The sequence below is a fragment of the Acinonyx jubatus genome, chromosome A3 (assembly GCF_027475565.1).
Source record: "Acinonyx jubatus isolate Ajub_Pintada_27869175 chromosome A3, VMU_Ajub_asm_v1.0, whole genome shotgun sequence".
Classification (NCBI taxonomy): domain Eukaryota; kingdom Metazoa; phylum Chordata; class Mammalia; order Carnivora; family Felidae; genus Acinonyx; species Acinonyx jubatus.
Window position 1 is genome coordinate 57,055,512 of NC_069388.1, and position 18,328 is coordinate 57,073,839.

Genomic DNA, 18,328 nt, shown 5'->3' on the forward strand with positions numbered 1-18,328 from the left:
TTGCTTTGTATTATTTATTTTAAAGTGAGCCTCTTGCCAGAAAGCTACAGAAGCTTTGGCTACCACCGTTTTAGGTGCATCATCAGTAAACCCATATCAAACAGGGGCTCATTAGTGAAAGGTGCAAACAACAAGATATGGCACATACTTTTGCTCTTTTAGGAACGCTAGTGTTTTGGTTAATAGTGTAACTTAAGACAAAAAAAATAACAAAACACAAAGAAAGTGAAACAAATTGTTAAGTGGAAATGTAATGACAATTAAAAACAAAACAAACGGAAAAATAAACTTGCCAGTTTAGTGAGTTAAGGGTTATAGTAAATATTGGACATTAGAGCAAAATGGAGCAAAGTTTAAATATAAATATAAGGAGAAATGTGAGTGTAGGTGGGATATATCGCTGGAGAAAAAAGAACACTTCTGATCAAGTGCTTTAGTCCTGAAACCTTTCGCCCTCCACAGGCAGCTGAGAGCCACTATGTCCTAGAGCCCAAGACTGCCTAGGCTCCCAGGCTCTCTCCTCCCATTTCACACAGCTGTCTGCTGGCAAGCTTCCCACCCCCTCCTGTGATCAATGGCCAATCCATCCGATGGCCAATCTGATGCAAGCCCACCTTGGAAGCAGTTGACTTGCCCCTGCTCCTCAGGGGGAGAGGATTATTCTGATTCTTTCTAACAAGGGAACCAAAATAGAAGCAGGTAGAGACAGGCTGGCAGTTAAATGTTTACATTAACAAGATTGGCTGAAGCTACATGCCACTCTCAACCTCCTTTCGACCATTAGACAAATGCATTTAAACCAAACCTCCCAAGAAATCAAACCACTTGTTTAATTTAGTACAGGGTGCTCAAGGTGGACTATGTCACTGCACTTGGGGCATAATCTTGTTCCAAAGAGCAAAGCACCACCCAACTAGCACCCAGACTGAGCACCACAGCCAAGCCTTCAAACGAGCACACCAGATTTCCCATTCAAAAATTTAAATTAAAGCATGCTCAGACCCTTGCTCTTCTTAACATCCTAATTTTCTACATTTCCCTAAAAATCATTTGGCCTTTTCTTAAACTCTGAATGAAGGTGGATTTCAAGGAAAGACATCCTTTTAACAGGGTTGGTGAAAACGAATCAGTAACCAACCAACCATCTACCCCCCCATCAAAAACAAAAAGCAACTCAGCCCTGTTTGAAGGAGATTCCTGTACAGGATAACAAGTGTGTCCAGATAAGGCCAAGTCTGCTTAACCAAATTTTTCTATATTTTACTTATCAGATAAAAAGAATGAAAAAGGCAGATTCCACAAACGGCTACAAGAATTTCATGCCAAATACATATGGATCTGAGAACACAGCAATCATTTTATTTAGACTTTTAAAAAATAAACTGAATAAAGAAAGCCATGCAACTACACTCATCTAGAGAAAAGTAAACAGTGAACTGGCAAGTTGGAGGGACATTGATCTAGGGTTAAGGGATTTGTATGCAGATCTGAAACATGTTACTTGGGGTTGGGGAGAAGGGTAGGTGACAGAAGAAAGCAGGGGGAAGGGAGGGGTGAGGGGTGTGGGAAAGGTCTCCTCTGCAAACTAGCTACTAGGCAGTGCTGGTCAAACCCTATGAAAGCAGCCAGCTGTGGTGCGAGACATACCTCATTAGTAGTGAGCTTGTCCTGGGGTGTCTGTGGGGACATGGTGGGTGTCGGCTGGCTGGAGGATGGGGAGGAAGAGGTGGAGGAAGTGGAGGAGGAATGGCTTTGCTGTAAGAGATCTGGCAAGAGGTGAATGCGACCGGCAAAGCCATTGCTCTCATGATGGCTGGCGCGCTTTTGGTCAACTGTACTCTGTAGAAAAAACAGGCACACTCGTCTCGCTCAAGCGCTGCTGAAATTCCCTATGACCCTACTGATAACTGACTTAATGGTGCTGTGTGACTTTTCAAACTGTTAAGTTATCAAAGAAAGATCGGAGGAAACTGGCCAAAATTGTTCACACTTCCTCGCCAAATGCCTACATTGAGCCAACAGAATTCAAAGTACCTCATCTGGTGGCCACAGGACTTGCGCGGTGACGGCTTAATTGGTTTATCTGCCACACTAGCTGTTGTTACCAAAACCACTAGCCTTTTTTGTTTCTTTAAAAATCTATCTAAAGCCCTAGAGAGTACCCTGTCGCTTCTCTGAATCCTGGTCTTTTCCGCCTTCTTCCCACTTTCCATCCGAATGCATTGCCATTACATGAAACACACTCAGGAAAAGTCCAAAACACTAGAAAGGCGCCTGTTCTATGTCATGGGAAGCGCATCACTTCTCTGTCTTCTAAGCTAAGAAATGAACAGACAGTTGTAAAACTGAGTAATCCGACATTTAATATTCAACAAGTGAGGAAACTAACGTTTTGGAACACACAAGCGAGACCTCCCAACCCTTTTGCTCCACGAGGCCCTCCTGTGACTGAGGAGGCTCATCCGCTCTTCAACTGCTCCTGCCAAAGGGCTGCTCCTGCTGAGCACTGTGGATGCCCAGAGCTGGGAGCTCTCTGCAGAACCTCTGCGGCTGCCCCACTACAGACCGGGGTCTGCCTCCTTGCCCTGCAAGCTTGCTGAAGGACTCCATGTGGCTTTTCTACTGCTCAGACACAGACTGTGAGAATCGGCGTGGTGCTTGAATGAGGGCTGCCGCAAAACATGCAGAGGAGCAGCAATGTGGGGTGGAAGACCGCTAGCTACCTTCTTGGCATGCAGCACATACCTGCCTCCCTAGCCCCCGACACTCTGCCCTCTGGGTCTTGTTAACATGAAAACAGATGATGATGTAGAAACAGCATGAGTGAGTGAATGAGCAAGTGGGTTAATGACTACAGGAGAAGCTCTGCCTCTAACAACAAAGAGAAGACACAGGTACCTGGCGGACGATTAGAGTGCCCTCCTTGGATGGAGTCATGGCTGGTTCACTTTCTACATCATCATGGACAATCATGGTTTTCACGGATTCTGTTTCACCATTGCTCAAATTCAGAGATGACCTATTGGAACAAAATTCAGAAGTGAAGGGCCATAATAATCCCATGAGCAGAAAACATCCTGTTTAAGATTTTTCATCTTCCCAGAGTGCTTGGGTGGCTTAGTCGGTTAAGAGTCCTACTCTTAGTTTCAGCTCAGGTCATGATCTCACAGTGTGAGTTTGAGCCCCGCATCGGGCTCCATGCTGACAGGGCAGAGCCTGCTTGGGATTCTCTCTCTCCCTCTCTCCCTGCCCCTCCCCTGCTCACTCTCTCTGTTTCTCTCTCAAAAATAAATAAATAAAACTTTAAAAAAACCAAAAAATTAAAAAAAAAAAAAAAAAAAAAAAGATTTTCCACCTTCCCAAAGGCGTAAGATGAGATCAGGCTACAGATATAGTTTCCTCAAGGAAAATAAATGCTTAGCTTTTCCCTTTCAACAAAGACCTTTCTGCCAATATTGTCTGTTTTTAAGCAAAAAATTTAGGATGAATTCTTATGGTTAACGTGGTTCAATCAAACTGAAACTTCCCTTCTGTCATTTCCTCAAATTAAAAATAAAAAATAAAATAAAATACACGTTGGGGTCTTGGGGAGAGGCACACATGGGCCCGCGCGCACGAGCACGCGCGCGCGCGCACACACACACACACACACACAGAAGAGGGAAAAACATGAAGGCTGTCTGCTGTTGAATCCAGGAGAACTAAATGTTAAATGGCCATAGAATCAGGATAGGTTTAGAAAAAACCGGTTCCTAATGGAAAGAAAGCTCAGTGGAGACATTCTCAGCCTCTCTAAAATACACCAAGGACTGACGCTGCTCTGGTGTCCTCGGGTCCAGAGGTGGGTTCCTCGGCTCCTTCTTGTTCTACATCATCATCTTCTTCATCTGTTGTCCCTGACTCTTCACTGGATGAGGAGTAGTCTGTCACTTTGTGTGGCGGTCGCACATCTTCCACTGCTCGAAGTTCTTTGGCCAGTGCAGTCAAATCCTAATGCACAGGACAAAAAGGAGTTAAGGCAAAGGGGCACACGCAGAGGGCAGTGGGAAGAAAACAGCAAATTATGAGACACTCTTCATTTTAACTACTGATAAGATAGCCACAGTATCGGTTTTGTAAAACTATTTTGTATTTACCAGTATAATTAATAAGAAGGTGAGCTCTTCAAGCTTTCGATAGAAAAGAAGCTAAAGATGTTGCACACAGTTCAAATCTCACAACAATAAAAAACAATCTGCTTACAATAAGGTAATAGTGTTTTTTAAAAACCCTAATGTAAAATTCTAGATCAACAAATGTGTGAAGGCAAATCCCTGGAGTTCTGCCCATATAACAAAGTCTTCTCTTGAGAAAACTATCCAGAAAGCAAGATTTTAGTTAAAAAGGGCTGACTGGGAGTTTTTATTTGGTGAACTCATTATTTTTAACTCTTTTATTTTTAACAATTTCAAAGCTAAGAAAAGTGAGTATATTATTCATGTCTCACTTCACAGAGTGTTAACGACTTGCCACATTCCTAAGAGGGTCCATGACACAGAAAGTGAGAAAGTGCAGGCAGTGCGTGCTGCTGTCGGCAGGAGGTGAGGCACACTTCCCTGGTGCCACCTTACCCACACTTCCCTGCAACGCTGCCAACAAATACGAACATCAGACAGAACGGAAATCCACGTTCAAAGATATCATTCATAAGGAGCTTCGCTTCCCTTTACTCTTCCATACTGAGATATTTTAATGTTCACTCAATTATCCAAATATAATTTTTAAGTGTAATTATTATTTATACTCTACATTTTCATATAAAAGTCTGAAGTTTCTACTTGGGAATTACATTTGGAAGTAATGACTTTTTTTAAAAGCAGGCTATGTAGTCACTTTTCCTTTTTCTTTTTAGCAGTTCCAACTGAGTTTCCTTCTCCACAGGTAAGAAGATCTTATTCTTTTTTGAGCTTAAGCCTCTGAAATAAGAGCGTATTGGACCTTGGGTCTTACTATTTCATAATTACAACTGTAGCTTTTTAAGAAGTTATTTTTAGAAGCTGTATTTAATAATAAATGTATGCAGTAAATTCTGTGTTAAAAAGACAAAGCAGAAGTCTAGGACTTCTGAATTCTAGAAAAGAACAAAAAGGCAAGTTGAGGGCAGAAAGGAAATGTGGATGGATTATAAGCTAAAATGAAGAGGCAGCTGGAATGTTGTTCTGCTGCAGAATCTTTCAGAGACGGGGCTTACCACTTCACCCTTCAGTGCAGTAGCAGTTTCAGTGAGCCGGAGAAGCCATCAGTGATGAAGAATGCACAGCACAAGGAAGCACGGGAGAGAGGGAAGTGAGGGGAAGTACAGAAATCAATTCAAGCAAGAAATCAAAATTCCAAAAGGCTTAAAACCCCCCAATGGGCACAGTTACATGGTCAGTTAATGCAACAAGGATTAAAGACCAAGTATGAGGAAGTCAAAACCGTCATTTCTGGTACCAAAAGGCAGAATTTAAATAATAGGTGAATTGAAGAAAGAAGCTAATGTAAAAAAATTTAGTCTAAAAGCCAGTTTTGGGGCATCTAGGTGGCTGAGTTGTTTAAGCGTCAGACATTGTCAGACAACAGTTTCGGATTTCAGTTCAGGTCATGATCCCACGGTCGTGGGATTGAGCCCCACATAGGGCCCTGCACTGAACGTGGTACCTGCTTGAGATTCTCTCTCTCTCTGCCACTCCCACTCAAAATAAATTAAAAAAAAATTTTTTTTAAAGCCACTTTGTAAATACCCAACTTAGCAAGAATACATAAAGGTTAACGCTGAGCAAAGAGGTAAAAATAAAAAGGCTTTTATTTCTTTTGTACTTTTTGAAAAAAAATTACTATAATGGTGGGATATAAGTGTGCACAAATGTGTGAGGACATGGCACTCTTTCTAAGTCCTGAAATCTGTAAGAGGGCCCCATGAAAAAGACTGTAAGCTTCTCAACCACATATTTTTAAGAGATCTCACTCAAGCTTGGAATAAGTAAAACTGATTTTGTAGAATTCTTACAGCAGGCTTGAGAGGTCTAAAAACTTCCTTTTTATCTTCAGATTTTTTCACTGCATTTTCGAGGCGCTGAGATGGAGAGCCTTCAGATTTGGATGACGCTGTGAAATTCAAGAGCAGAAATGGATAAACATAGAGAAGTGTGTCACATAAAGCTGACCCAGCCCACCCAGCCTCTGCCTCTCTCCCCTCCTTCTCCCTCCCACTCCTGCTAGCCCCACTCAAGGCTTCACACTCAGATCTGACTCTGCTTAGCATGTATTCATAACACCTTGTTACATTATGTCAATGACATACTGGAGGGAACTTTCACTAACTTAATATTTTGACAGTTAAAATAACCAATAATGATGACAGAGTGGATGGGAGCCTACATTCTAAGAAGTGGGTTCAAATCCCAGCTCGGACATTTAGCTAATCATCTTGGACAAGTTTATCAATCTCACTAAATTGCAGTTGCTTTAATCTGTAAAATGGAGACACAATACATTTCTTTCTCTCTCTCTCTCTCTCTCTCTCTCTCTCTCGGGGTCATTTTAAGGATTAAGTGAGATTATGCATATAAACTGCTCACAATGAGAGGCATGTGTAAGCTCTCAAAAGTGAACTCTTTATTATTAAAATTATGGTAGCATTAGCAACCTGTAGTGAAACATTGCTTTGTGGTATGCAGCTGTGGAAAAACCATAGTCCTTTTTACATGATTAAAAAGAACCTCCAATACACTATCATAACCCAATACTGTTAATGAGGGAAGGGAAAAACAAAGGCATCCTACATCTCACTCTGAAGCGCTCCCCAGAGCCGCTCTGAGACCCAGGGTGGGACCCAGGCTGGGATCCTGAGTTGCTGGACCCCGAGGAGCTGCCACTGCCGGGCCTGGGCACCAGCTTCTCCACTCTCTCCCACAGCAGCCTGGGCTCAATACTGCTGTTAGAAAAGAAAAGAGAAAAGCTAATGCATTATGCCAAGATCAAGTTATAAACATATGTGTGATGTGTCCATCGATGTCTTTGAAATCTAGGTGAGAAAAAAATGGCAACATTTAACATTAAAACAGCATTTAACATTAAATTCACCAAAAGTTAATTAGGTTATTCATGGATTTTTATCTCCCAGATCCTTTTTTAAATTCAAGTATAGTTCACACACGTCACATTGGTTTTGGGTATACAAAGTATCCCAGATAATCTCATATCAAAAATGTTATAAGTAACAGGCTACCATTAGCAGACCCCACATCTTCATCACAACTGACAGGAAATGCTACTGTTCAGTCTAAAAGTGTTACTATTTCTGTCACAGCTACAAACTCAGTTTCTTATTATAAAAAACTCTACTTATGTAATCACACACAAAATTATACTATTCTCACTGTCCATCAGTGCCTTCAAGGGCCAACACTTATGCAGCATACTCCCTTGTATGGGCTGTGTTAGAAACATGACAGAAAGCACAGGTTGTGATGTACCCTGGCCACGGATGCAATCAGAGCACAAGTTTGCTAGGTTACAATTAATACAGAGACTCAATCACAGGAGAATCCCACAGTCTACCCTGATCATTTAAGGACTAAGAAAGCTCTCTGCAGCTTCTGGCCTGTCTTCCATCTTAGCACTTCAAGTTCTAAAAGGCTAGATGTGCACAAGGCTAACTTCAGAGGTTTGGCGGTGATCAAGTACAAAATAGTCAACATAGTGCCCTTTCCTTCTCCTAGGACGGCACTGGCCAATGGAAATCACAGAGAGGATGGAAACACTCTGTAGCTGAGTAGTATAACATGGTAGTATAACATGCACGTGGCTCCTGAGCATGTGAAATGGGACTAGCACAGCTAAGGAAAATAACTTTTAATTATATTGAATTTTAATTAAGTTAAATTCAAATTTAGATAGCTGTTTAGCTATTTTAAGTAACAGAACAGCTCTACAACCTGAAAATATTATTTGGTTAACTCACTAGTTTATTACAGACTGCAAGTCAACCCTGCACTTTCTTTCGTTTGTGATTTCCATACCACTCCCAAGGCATTAGGACATCCTTTAGAGGATAAACTCCCTCAGGTTACAATTGTCTCAGACTCTCCCCTGCCTTCCCTGCCTTTCCTTCCACTTGCCCATACACAGACAGGAAGTTTTCATTTTAAAACTGCCAAACATACAACTGGATTCAGACTCTTTTTTCACTATAGACCAGTTTGCTATTATTCATGACAATGGATTTCCTGGCAGTTTTTCTTTTATAAACTGATGATTTCTTTACCCCAGATGGTTCCATGTTTATGAGCATTTTTATGAAAACAAGTATGATGGAATATTCTGTGCAGTAAACCTATTCTTAAGCTTCCCTCTTCTCTTACCTGGTGGAGTTTCTTTGACCTGCTTGGCTATTTTGCTGTCCACTGCCTTGCAGTGGGGAATCCCGACGCGACAGAACAGGGGAACGAGATGTTGTCCTCACAGGAACCTTGGGGTAGAAAAATATAGCAATTAAATTACTGAAAATGAGAAGAAAAAAATATTTCCCTACCAAAACATATTTTTACAACAGTCTGAATTATGTGAGCCTTACTATCACTACCCCTCTGCCTGATCCTTCTATGCCCTCCACTGATTCAATATGATAGAGAAAATTTAAGTCAAAGGCATCAAAGGAGCCAGGACAAACAGCCTTTCTACACTTCTGTAACATTTAAATGATGTCTGTATTGAAGCTTAGTGGCAGGGGACATACAAAGCATTTTGCTGAGATAATGTGAGAATCAGAAAAATAAGCTCAAAGAAACCAAACAATGGTCTACAAACGGATCAGTAGGAAATGAAGACTGGTAGGAAGCAAGAAAATATTCAGAGGAAGCAAATTCCAAGTGGAGGGAAAAATTAACGAAATGAAAAAGTGCCTTTCATTTAACTTCACCATTAACTACCAAAAACAAAACAAAAAATTGAAAAACAAAGATCCCTCAATTTAAAAAGAACAAAATAATTTTTTTGGAAATGTTTATGTTAAATTTTTCTTAAAAGACCTTTTCTGAAAATTTTGATAATCATTAATGTTGCAAAACAATTTATAGCTTTTGTATAAATGTGTAAGACAGCTGCTAAAATACACTTTGATTCTTTTTGTTCTAGAAGTATATTCTTTATAGACTTACTCATATATTATTCTGTTACTCTGTGTTTAAGTATAGCACTAACAACAACCATAAAAAGCTAACTGGCCACTGGCTGAATATAACTGCCTAACTATGGAACTTTCCCCACTGTAAAAAGTTCCTTTGAAGTTTCATTGCCCCTTCATTCTGGTGAAGCCATCATACCCTTAATTAAAATAAATAATTTTTTTTTTAAATAACAAAATGGAAAAAAGAAGCACACATCTGTCTTTCTGCTTCTTACCCTTGGAGGCACCTCGTCACTGTCTGATCTAGACCAAGCCTTTTGGGTGGGGTCAGGTACCTCCGACTTAGAGTCAGAACTCTGACTTAGCACCTCACTGCGGGAAGGTGGACATGGGTCCTGAGAGCGAAGATGGTGGTGTGCAAATTTGGGAGGAGAAGGGTCACTGAAGGAATGGGATCGCGAGACAGGGGAAACATTGTTCTTGAGAGATGCCAGGTGGGACCACTGTACCTTACAAGAAAACAAAACACAAAACATTCAATGCGTTCTGCATAAAACGCTTTTCTGGTCAATACCAAATCCAAAACAAGAAGTAGGGGAAGGCAAACTGGGGCAATACAGTACTCGGTAAGCCAAGCAGTGGAACAGTTATACTTCTAAGGGACGAAGCAGTCTGGGGAACACAATATATAGAAAAAAGCAAATTTACATTTATAAAGAAAACTCTTTTAATATCCAGACTAACATTACAGATAGCAGTAAACACAAAGATTAAGGAAACAAAACAAAATCACACAAAAAAACCCTCACAGACTCCTAGTCCTAAAAGGGAGGACAACATGCTGCATGCACATCCACGTCAAAGCAGAGAGTGGACAGGCAGAGAGAGGGAGAAAAGAAAAACCACAAGACAGACACTGCCATACATGCAGACCTATCTATCCATCCTCACATCACCTGGTCTCGTAAAATTTCAGACCAAATAACCACAGAACACATTTAATGAGCAAAGACAAACCCCTATGTGTTGGCAGACTACAGCGATACAACTTAAAAACAGCCAACTTTTCAAAAACACCGATTTTATTTCTTTCTTCTCTCAAGTCATAAAACACTCATGCTTTAGAGATTGCTATACATGTTCACAGTAGTTACAAAAAAAGGAATTTTGGTTTCTTTAGGAATATTCAATACTATCATTCCCTCTGCTGCTGCTACTGGAGTATGCCTTCTACTTGACAATTGAAAAAATGTTAACAACAACTTGTCACCTGAGTTAATCTGGTTGCTTTTAAGTTGGGAAAATAATCTCTGAAATAATCTGTATTTTATTATATTAGATTGCAATTTATATAATTCCAGCTATGCTATCTATTATATCAACGCACTTAATGAGAACTAAAAATACCAAATCACAATTGGCTCAACCTTTCTAAATGCAAGATTCAGAATAAGTCCCATAGGAGAGGGACAAATTCCACTTACTGGCATAATCCCAGACCGCTTAAATGTTTAAAATTTTCAGGTGGAAAAATGTGAAACAAAGCATTATCTACAACTATAATAAAAATTGGGTTTAAAAATAGAATCCTATGTGAACAGTCTCCTCAAAGAATTTTTTCATAAGCATAGGTTTCAGCTCAAAGCAACTTTAGGTAAAAAGAAGAAAAGGGAGACTATAATCATTAATATAAAAGTAGCCTACATAATTCAGGAACTCCTATTTTCTAAATTGTTAGTGGCCAAATAGATAAAAATTTTCTATTTGTTGTAAGTTTAACTTTCAGAATAAAAAGTTTAGTCCTAGACTCTTCATCCAAATGTTGTTAAACAAACCTACTGTACTAGTCCCTCTTCCCTTCCCTCTCCCCCCTTTTAGCCTGTACTGTTTTCTTCACAATCTGGCTTGTGGCTCAGCTCTTCTGTGAATCAACACACTGCTGACTGCATGTAAATTCCTCCCTGTCCCCTAACGCCCCCCACCCCACAAACACATGCTTTGCTTATTAGGTCTGGTCCTTCTTCTTTTTTCTTTTCTTCTTCTTTTTTTTTTTTTTAAAAAAAAACTCCTCCATACTGGGATTATTTATTGTAAAGCATGTTCAAATCCTCCTTGGGATTTTTTTTTTCTGAACACCACAGCTACTTCAATCACAAGAATATGAACTTTTGTCCCCGAACACATGCAAGCATCCGTGACAAGTCAACTCAGGCTTCAAGGTGCCAAATGTCTAAATGTTATTTATTTTCAGTAAGAGAATGGGAATCTGTATTTTAAGGACCTCTCAGATCTTTGACATGGATAATCTCTGCTATTAACTGTTTTCTCTGGACAGGACAGAGGGTTCTCTTTTAACCACATAGCACTCAGCCCAGGGGTTCTCCCTCACCTAGACAAGGCAGAATGCTGTGGTCAACCTAATGAAAGGACCTTTCCCCGGCCTACTTCAGGGAAATGCATACTGAACCTACTAGATCATATCTTCTTTTGGATCTTGAACCTTTTGAGAATCTAATGAAAGGCCCTTTTCCCAGAAAAAATAGGTACATTTGGACAAACCAAGAAATTCTATATGTAATTTCAACTGGGCTGTCACTGGATTTCCAAAAGCCCACTCATGCAACTGGCCAGGAACCAAGGATCAAAGGTTAAGAAAAGGTTCTGGTTCTCCCTCTATGTACTTTCTAAAAACAAACCTGAAAAATTTTTGAATTAGAGAAAGGAGGCATATGTTTATGAGCATCTGAGTTAGGAAAGACAAAAAGACTAAAAGAAGTAATCACTGAATCTAGATATCCTTAATGAGTATAATAAAAATCTTTTAAAAAAATCCTTCTTTTCTCTATCAACTAAGGGGATATCACCTGTAAGTTAATTTAGAATCACTCCTGCAAATCTCTTTTCTTCCTAATGTGGTAACAAACCAATCTGTGAATGTTACAAGCAGGCCCATGGCTTAGTGAACTACCGTGTGAGTCACCTCAGCCCACAGCCACCGGGCTGTTGCTACCTGTGGCTCAGCTGGTCTCTGCAGGGCAGGATGCACAGACTCGGAGTTGCCATTGGAAAAAGACTCTGATCTGGAAGGCACTGGTGGCTCCAATACTCTGCCTGTCTGCTTAGACTGGGCTTCAGGGGAGCTGTGGTTAGTTTTCCTAAATCTATCTTCCACCTGCATCAGAGAATTAGAAGACATAACTCAGTGTTAGTAGGGAAAAGCAGAGATCCCAAAGAAAACTTGAGTGGAAGGGCCCTAGAGAGAAATTTTCTCTTTTCTCTAGCTACAAGGAAAGAGAGGAGGCAAATATAATAGGGCTAAAATTCAATTTGAGATAAAGAAATATGAAAATAAAAATTAAGCCTTTAAAATCTCCTGGCAAGAATTCTAAGATTGTACATGACGATAAACTAGAAAAAAAAAAAATGAACGTCACAACTAACTACACCAAAAGATTAAGATTAGAAGATTATCATCAGGAATTCAAAACACATTTCATCGTACCCAAAACAAAGGCATTCTAGGATGCGGAGAACACTTGTTCCTAGAATCTACTCTCTGTGAGGGTGAGACGTGGTGGAAGGGTGCCACCTACAGGCCAGGTTTCAACATACTGCAGAAGTCAACCAGCTTCCAGGACTCCTAGTATTCCAAAAGTTACTGCTTTGCCACATCATCACCAGGAGGCTCTGGGTGGCCCAACTGCACCAATTTCATTAACAAATCACAATCAGTGATTTGTTAAAAAAGTCAGTATAATTGGGCTATAGGCACTGTTCATTTTCATGGTGGTTTTGGAAAAATAGTTAACCAGGCCACCATCCCCTTATGTACATTTTAGGAATGATTTTGCCATATAATTTTCCCTCTGTTTAGTGCTCACTTCACCCAAGAGTTGTTTACAGAGGCACTCTGGTCGTCTCTGGAGAAAACACCAAGCAGATAAGGGACCGCAGGCAAGTGTCCTTTCACTTGTCTGAACCACATTTTCTTGGCTAGAAAACCAAAAGACTGGCTCTGATCTGCTCTCTGTGTCCCTGTCTAAGCTTACTATTACACAGCTCCTAAGAGTCATTCTACTACTTCCCAAGGAATGAGCAACACCGGATCAATATTTAAGCAACAAAGGAAAGAAAATACCTCTCGGGTTCTGTCAGTGGGCTCATAGTGGGGCTTAGGCTCTGGAGCGTGATAGCTTGGCTTGCTCCTTTCCTGCTGCGGTGGCTGCTGCTGCTGCGGGTGCGGCCTCCTGTGGTCATGCTGTAGAGACAGGAGATATGCTTGTTCTTGTTGCAACTGCCTCTGGAGCCTCTCTGCCTGCCGGTGCTCCTCCATCTCCCGCCATCGGCACTCCTTGGAGAGGGAGAGGAGAACACTAAATCTATGGGCCACCGCACAACTTGCCTCTTCTCTGGATTCATTCTCAACTTTTCACAAAGACCATGCCTTCCCCCCCACCTTTTTTTAATCACAGAGCAAAATGACTGGGATTTTAAATAGCGTATTACCTGTGGAAAAATATGACAGCTTGTTGCTAACCATAATATCACTGGACAGAGAGAGAATTCAATTAAAAGTTGGTTTTGGTGGTTTCAAAAGTTAGTGTACTAGGCAAAAATCCTATGGCATGTGCTTTGAACTTTCAGCCTTTGGCATTCTAGTTTGTTCACTGAATGCCAAGTTCTGTTCAAACCCTTGCTATCTACCAAAGAGAACAGTTAACTCTTTAACAGGAAATAAGTAAGTAAATAGAAGCCACCTCGAAATGTGCCCAAAGCAGCATGACCACAGAGGACATCTCCATTTGAGCCTGTCAGCCCACAACGCTAACCAAAATGGTCTGGTAATCACCACGGCTATGCCCAAAGCTCAGGGGAGGGATAGAGAAATAAGCCCTAATGCTACGGAACAAGACAGATACAGGGCGTTACCAGTAACATGGCCTGCTCCTGGAGCAGCTGCTGCTGAAGGATTTCCAAGTGCCGCTGCTCCTCTTCTAGCTGTCGCCTGATATACTCCTGTCACACAGAAATTACCCAGCAATCAATTTATCCCAAAGGAAAGCATCAGAACCACCTGAATGGAGCACCAAGAACCATTTGCCCCAATGGTCTTCAGTGGTAATTCACTTAGTGATGGATATATTATGAAACATATAGTGAAAGATTGTCCCCAAGATCTTCAAATTGGTCAACGAAGATCTAAAGAGTCTAATAAATGATGATATACACTCTACTGATATACACAAAAGTATCTGATAGTTCTTCTGTAAGAACGCAGCTGTTAAATACAATTGCAGGATTTCAAAGAACTAGGATATTCCTCTTAAGGATGGTAGACCAGAGAAATCAAGTTTAACTAGATAAGAAACCAGAGGGTTCTCATTGCCCTAGAGGGTTCCGATGAATCATTTAAAACAAGCATGGATTGCCAATTTTTAAAACCCCAAACCAAAACCCGTTTTAATATTAAAACAGAACAAACATGATTTGTGTTTTCTCTGATGACACAGAAGGTACCTGGAATGACTATATTCTGAAAGCCATGATCTGTGAACACCAGACTCAGGTGGTTTCTCACAAATGAACAGGCCCAGGCTCTTCAAGAAGAGACTGAGAGTGTGTGTGTGTGTGTGTGTTTGTGGGGAGGGGGTGGGGAACTTATTTTCAAGGGGAAGAGAATGACAAGCCTCTGGATCAATGAAAACAGGTACATACCCAAAACATGTAAAGAGGAGAAGTCCAACCTTGAAGTTGCATGCATATTTAATAGACTAGGAAATCAAGAGACGTTTGGAAATCTCAGACCTTTAGAAAACCCTCAACCTTCCATTTTCTCGGTATCCTCATTTGAGAAATGAGTATCAAGAATATTCTTGGGGCACGTGGATGGCTCAGTTGGTTAAACGTCTGACTTCAGCTCAGATCATAATCTTGTGGTTCGGGAGTTCAAGCCCCACGTCGGACTCTGGGCTGACAGCTCAGAGCCTGGAGCCTGCTTCAGATTCTGTCTCCCTCTCTCTCCCTGCTCCTCCCTCGCACTCTGTCTCTCTCTCTCTCTCTCTCTCTCAAAATGAAACAAACATTTAAAAAAATTGGGGCGCCTGGGTGGCTCAGTTGGTTAAGCGGCCGACTTCAGCTCAGGTCATGATCCCGCGATCCTTGAGTTCGAGCCCCGCGTCGGGCTCTGTGCTGACAGCCCAGAGCCTGGAGCCTGTTTCAGATTCTATGTCTCCCTCTCTCTGACCCTCCCCCGTTCATGCTCTGTCTCTGTCTCAAAAATAAATAAATGTTAAAAAAAAAAAATTTAATAAAAAAAAAAACATTCTCTTGCAACTCTCAAGATTTTTTGTAAGGCTCAAATAGGACACAGACATTAAACAACTCTGAAATACAAACAAAAGAAGTTTCCTTCCTTTTCAAGAAGGAAAAAAGCTAACTGTTCCAGAAAGGGAGTAGACTAAGAGATCTAAGAAGAGAAGTTTTATTCTGAAATTCAGATTACGTCTTTACAGTGTCTAATGCTGAGCATCCACTTGTACCATGGCACACATTTTAAAATAAAAATAGCTATACATCTGAGCTGGACAGAAGTTTTAGTTAACCAATAATTCTAGTTTAGAGAATGCAGGATAACACAAATCATGACATATACATTTCCTCAGAAACCTTTATCTTATAAAATAAACTTTACCCAAAAAAGCCAATCTGGGGGAAAGTGTATCTAGAAGGGCATTTGCAAAGACACTCTGATTCCAACCTGGGCTCCAAGTCCCATTCCTCCTAGCCTAACCTTCCACGGCACATGCTATGCCAAGCACTGACCTAGCATGACATGTGGCCTTCCCCTGCAACAGCTGAGAAAGGAATCTGAGTTCCAACTCACCTCTTCTTTGAACTAGACTGAAATGAACCATAACTTGAAAGACCAAATTAGTACAGTCGTTTGTCTTTTTGCCTTCAAAACACAAGGACAACCAGGAAAGTCACGTCTATCCAAACCACAAATGTCCCAACATACAATGAGCATGCAGAATACAATCATACATGTATACAAACATGCAGAAGTGCAGTTTCTTACAGCACTGTTAACACGAAAGATTTTGCAACAGAACAAGGAAAGCAGAATAAAACTACTTTGATACCTATCTATTTTCAAGAAGAGGTAAAGGATACTTGCTATACACTGCTAGGAATTTACCCAAGGGATACAGGAGCGCTGATGCATAGGGGCACTTGTATCCCAATGTTTATAGCAGCACTTTCAACAATAGCCAAATTATGGAAAGAGCCTAAATGTCCATCAACTGATGAATGGATAAAGAAGTTGTGGTTTATATACACAATGGAATACTACCTGGCAATGAGAAAGAATGAAATCTGGCCATTTGTAGCAATGTGGATGGAACTGGAGGGTATTATGCTAAGTGAAATAAGTCAGGCAAAGAAAGACAGATACCATATGTTTTCCTTATATGTGGATCCTGAGAAACTTAAGAGAAGACGTGGGGGAGGGCAAGGGGGAAAAAAAGTTACAGAGAGGGAGGGAGGCAAACCACAAGAGACTCTGAAATGCTGAGAACAAACTGATGGTTGATGGGGGGTGGGGGAGAGGGGAAAGTGGGTGATGGGCATTGAGGAGGGCACCTGTTGGGATGAGCACTGGATGTTGTATGGAAACCAATTTGACAATAAATTATATTTAACATAAAAAAAAGAATACTTGCTATACATGAATGTTAACGACTGTCACTAGCACATTAAAGATTAAGTATTACTCTCACATACTCCTCTCACCATCACATTGTGAGAATTACCCCTAGGAGACTTAACTTTCAAAAGCTTAATTACTTTTACTCCTCTTTCCAATCCCTAAGTATAAATCAGAATGTGGGGAAAAACAAAACAAACAAACCCAAAACACACCAGTGCTGACTGGCCAATAATGTCAATAGTAACAGAAATATCCTTAAATTCTCAGGAAGAAATAGTACATGTGCAGAGAACCTGAAGCATATGATCAGTATCAAGGATAGTAGCTGAATACTCAACTGTGGAAGTTAATACCATAGTTGATAAGTATTTTAAGTATGAATTTCAAGTATTATTTAAATTGGTCTCCATTCATGTTTCCTCCTTTACCCAAAGCTCATAACAAAGAGCGATCAATTCAAAGATGTGAGAGGTGAAGAGGTTCTGAGGGGCTCACACTGACAGCACAGACACAAAAGCACAGTCAACTCAGGGAACAGAGATTTCTAAAGACAACTATAGCTGGCATCAATAAAATGCTCTAAGTATTACCAAAATATTATCTTTTTTGGCTAAACAAAACCACGATGTTATTAGTTTTTCTAATGCTACTACTGAGTTATATACAAGTATGTTTATTATGATATTCAGCCACTGGATAATTCAAACATTCCTTGTGGTTGGTTTTTCAGTTCATTAAAGAAAAGGCTAATCATCATCCAGATATCTGAGGTTCAAAGCATTTAAGCCAAGCCCAAAAAGAAATATTCAGAAATCTTTTGGGCATCACACTATTTGGAGACCACTCAACTGACTTCAAGAGATTTCAAATTGTAAAAATTTACCCATCATTTTTAATTTCAATTTATTAATTCAATTTATTGCTGTGCTTCCAATTGTGCTTCGGCATTTTCAAACCTCTGAAATCCTGAATGTGTGTGTGTGTGTGTGTGTGTGTGTACATACGTGCGTGCACACGTGTCTGTACTTTGAGTCCCAAATCCCCCAACTCTACAAAGCAACCTCACATATGACCTCACATATGCATGGTCAGAACATTCTTTTGTGAACTAACCTGTTCTCTTTCAACTCTCCTCTTTTCTTCCTCTGCCCGTCTCCTCTCTTCTTCTTCTTTACGTCTTCTTTCCAGTTCCTCCAGACGCCTCTTCTCTTCTTGTTCTCTCCTTCGCTGTTCACGTTCTTGCTGCCTTCTAGCTTCACGTTCTCTCCTTTGTTGCTGCGCAAGTAAAGATATGTAATCAGCAGGTATCTTCTAACTACTGCTCTCATGACACTCTGCTGACCATTTACAGGTAGGTGCTAATGAGGGGAAGTTCACAGACCCCATCTCGACTGGCCAGCTATTTCCACACTGCTCCTCCACCCCACATGTACCAGCTTCCTCATAAATATTGGTCAAAGGTGGGGTGC

General features: G+C 40.7%; 1 protein-coding gene across 50 annotated transcripts in view; it reads right to left on the reverse strand.

Annotated features, from left to right (window-relative positions):
* MAP4K4 (mitogen-activated protein kinase kinase kinase kinase 4) overlaps nt 1-18,328 on the reverse strand; it is a 190,398-nt gene that overhangs the window by 24,380 nt on the left and 147,690 nt on the right. For 2 of the 50 annotated variants that reach the window (XM_053200421.1, XM_053200393.1), the window contains exons 13-23: nt 17,973-18,134; nt 14,078-14,164; nt 13,287-13,406; nt 12,159-12,320; nt 9,424-9,657; nt 8,385-8,491; nt 6,804-6,952; nt 6,029-6,126; nt 3,815-3,990; nt 2,899-3,019; nt 1,648-1,839 (exon numbers count right to left, since the gene is read on the reverse strand). In XM_053200421.1, the coding sequence (XP_053056396.1) occupies nt 1,648-1,839; nt 2,899-3,019; nt 3,815-3,990; nt 6,029-6,126; nt 6,804-6,952; nt 8,385-8,491; nt 9,424-9,657; nt 12,159-12,320; nt 13,287-13,406; nt 14,078-14,164; nt 17,973-18,134 (1,608 nt within the window). Of the gene's footprint in view, nt 1-1,647; nt 1,840-2,898; nt 3,020-3,814; nt 3,991-6,028; nt 6,127-6,803; nt 6,956-8,384; nt 8,492-9,423; nt 9,658-12,158; nt 12,321-13,286; nt 13,500-14,077; nt 14,165-17,972; nt 18,135-18,328 lie in introns of all 50 variants that reach the window. The other 48 variants (XM_053200394.1, XM_053200392.1, XM_053200390.1 and 45 more) reach the window with 33 other exon arrangements.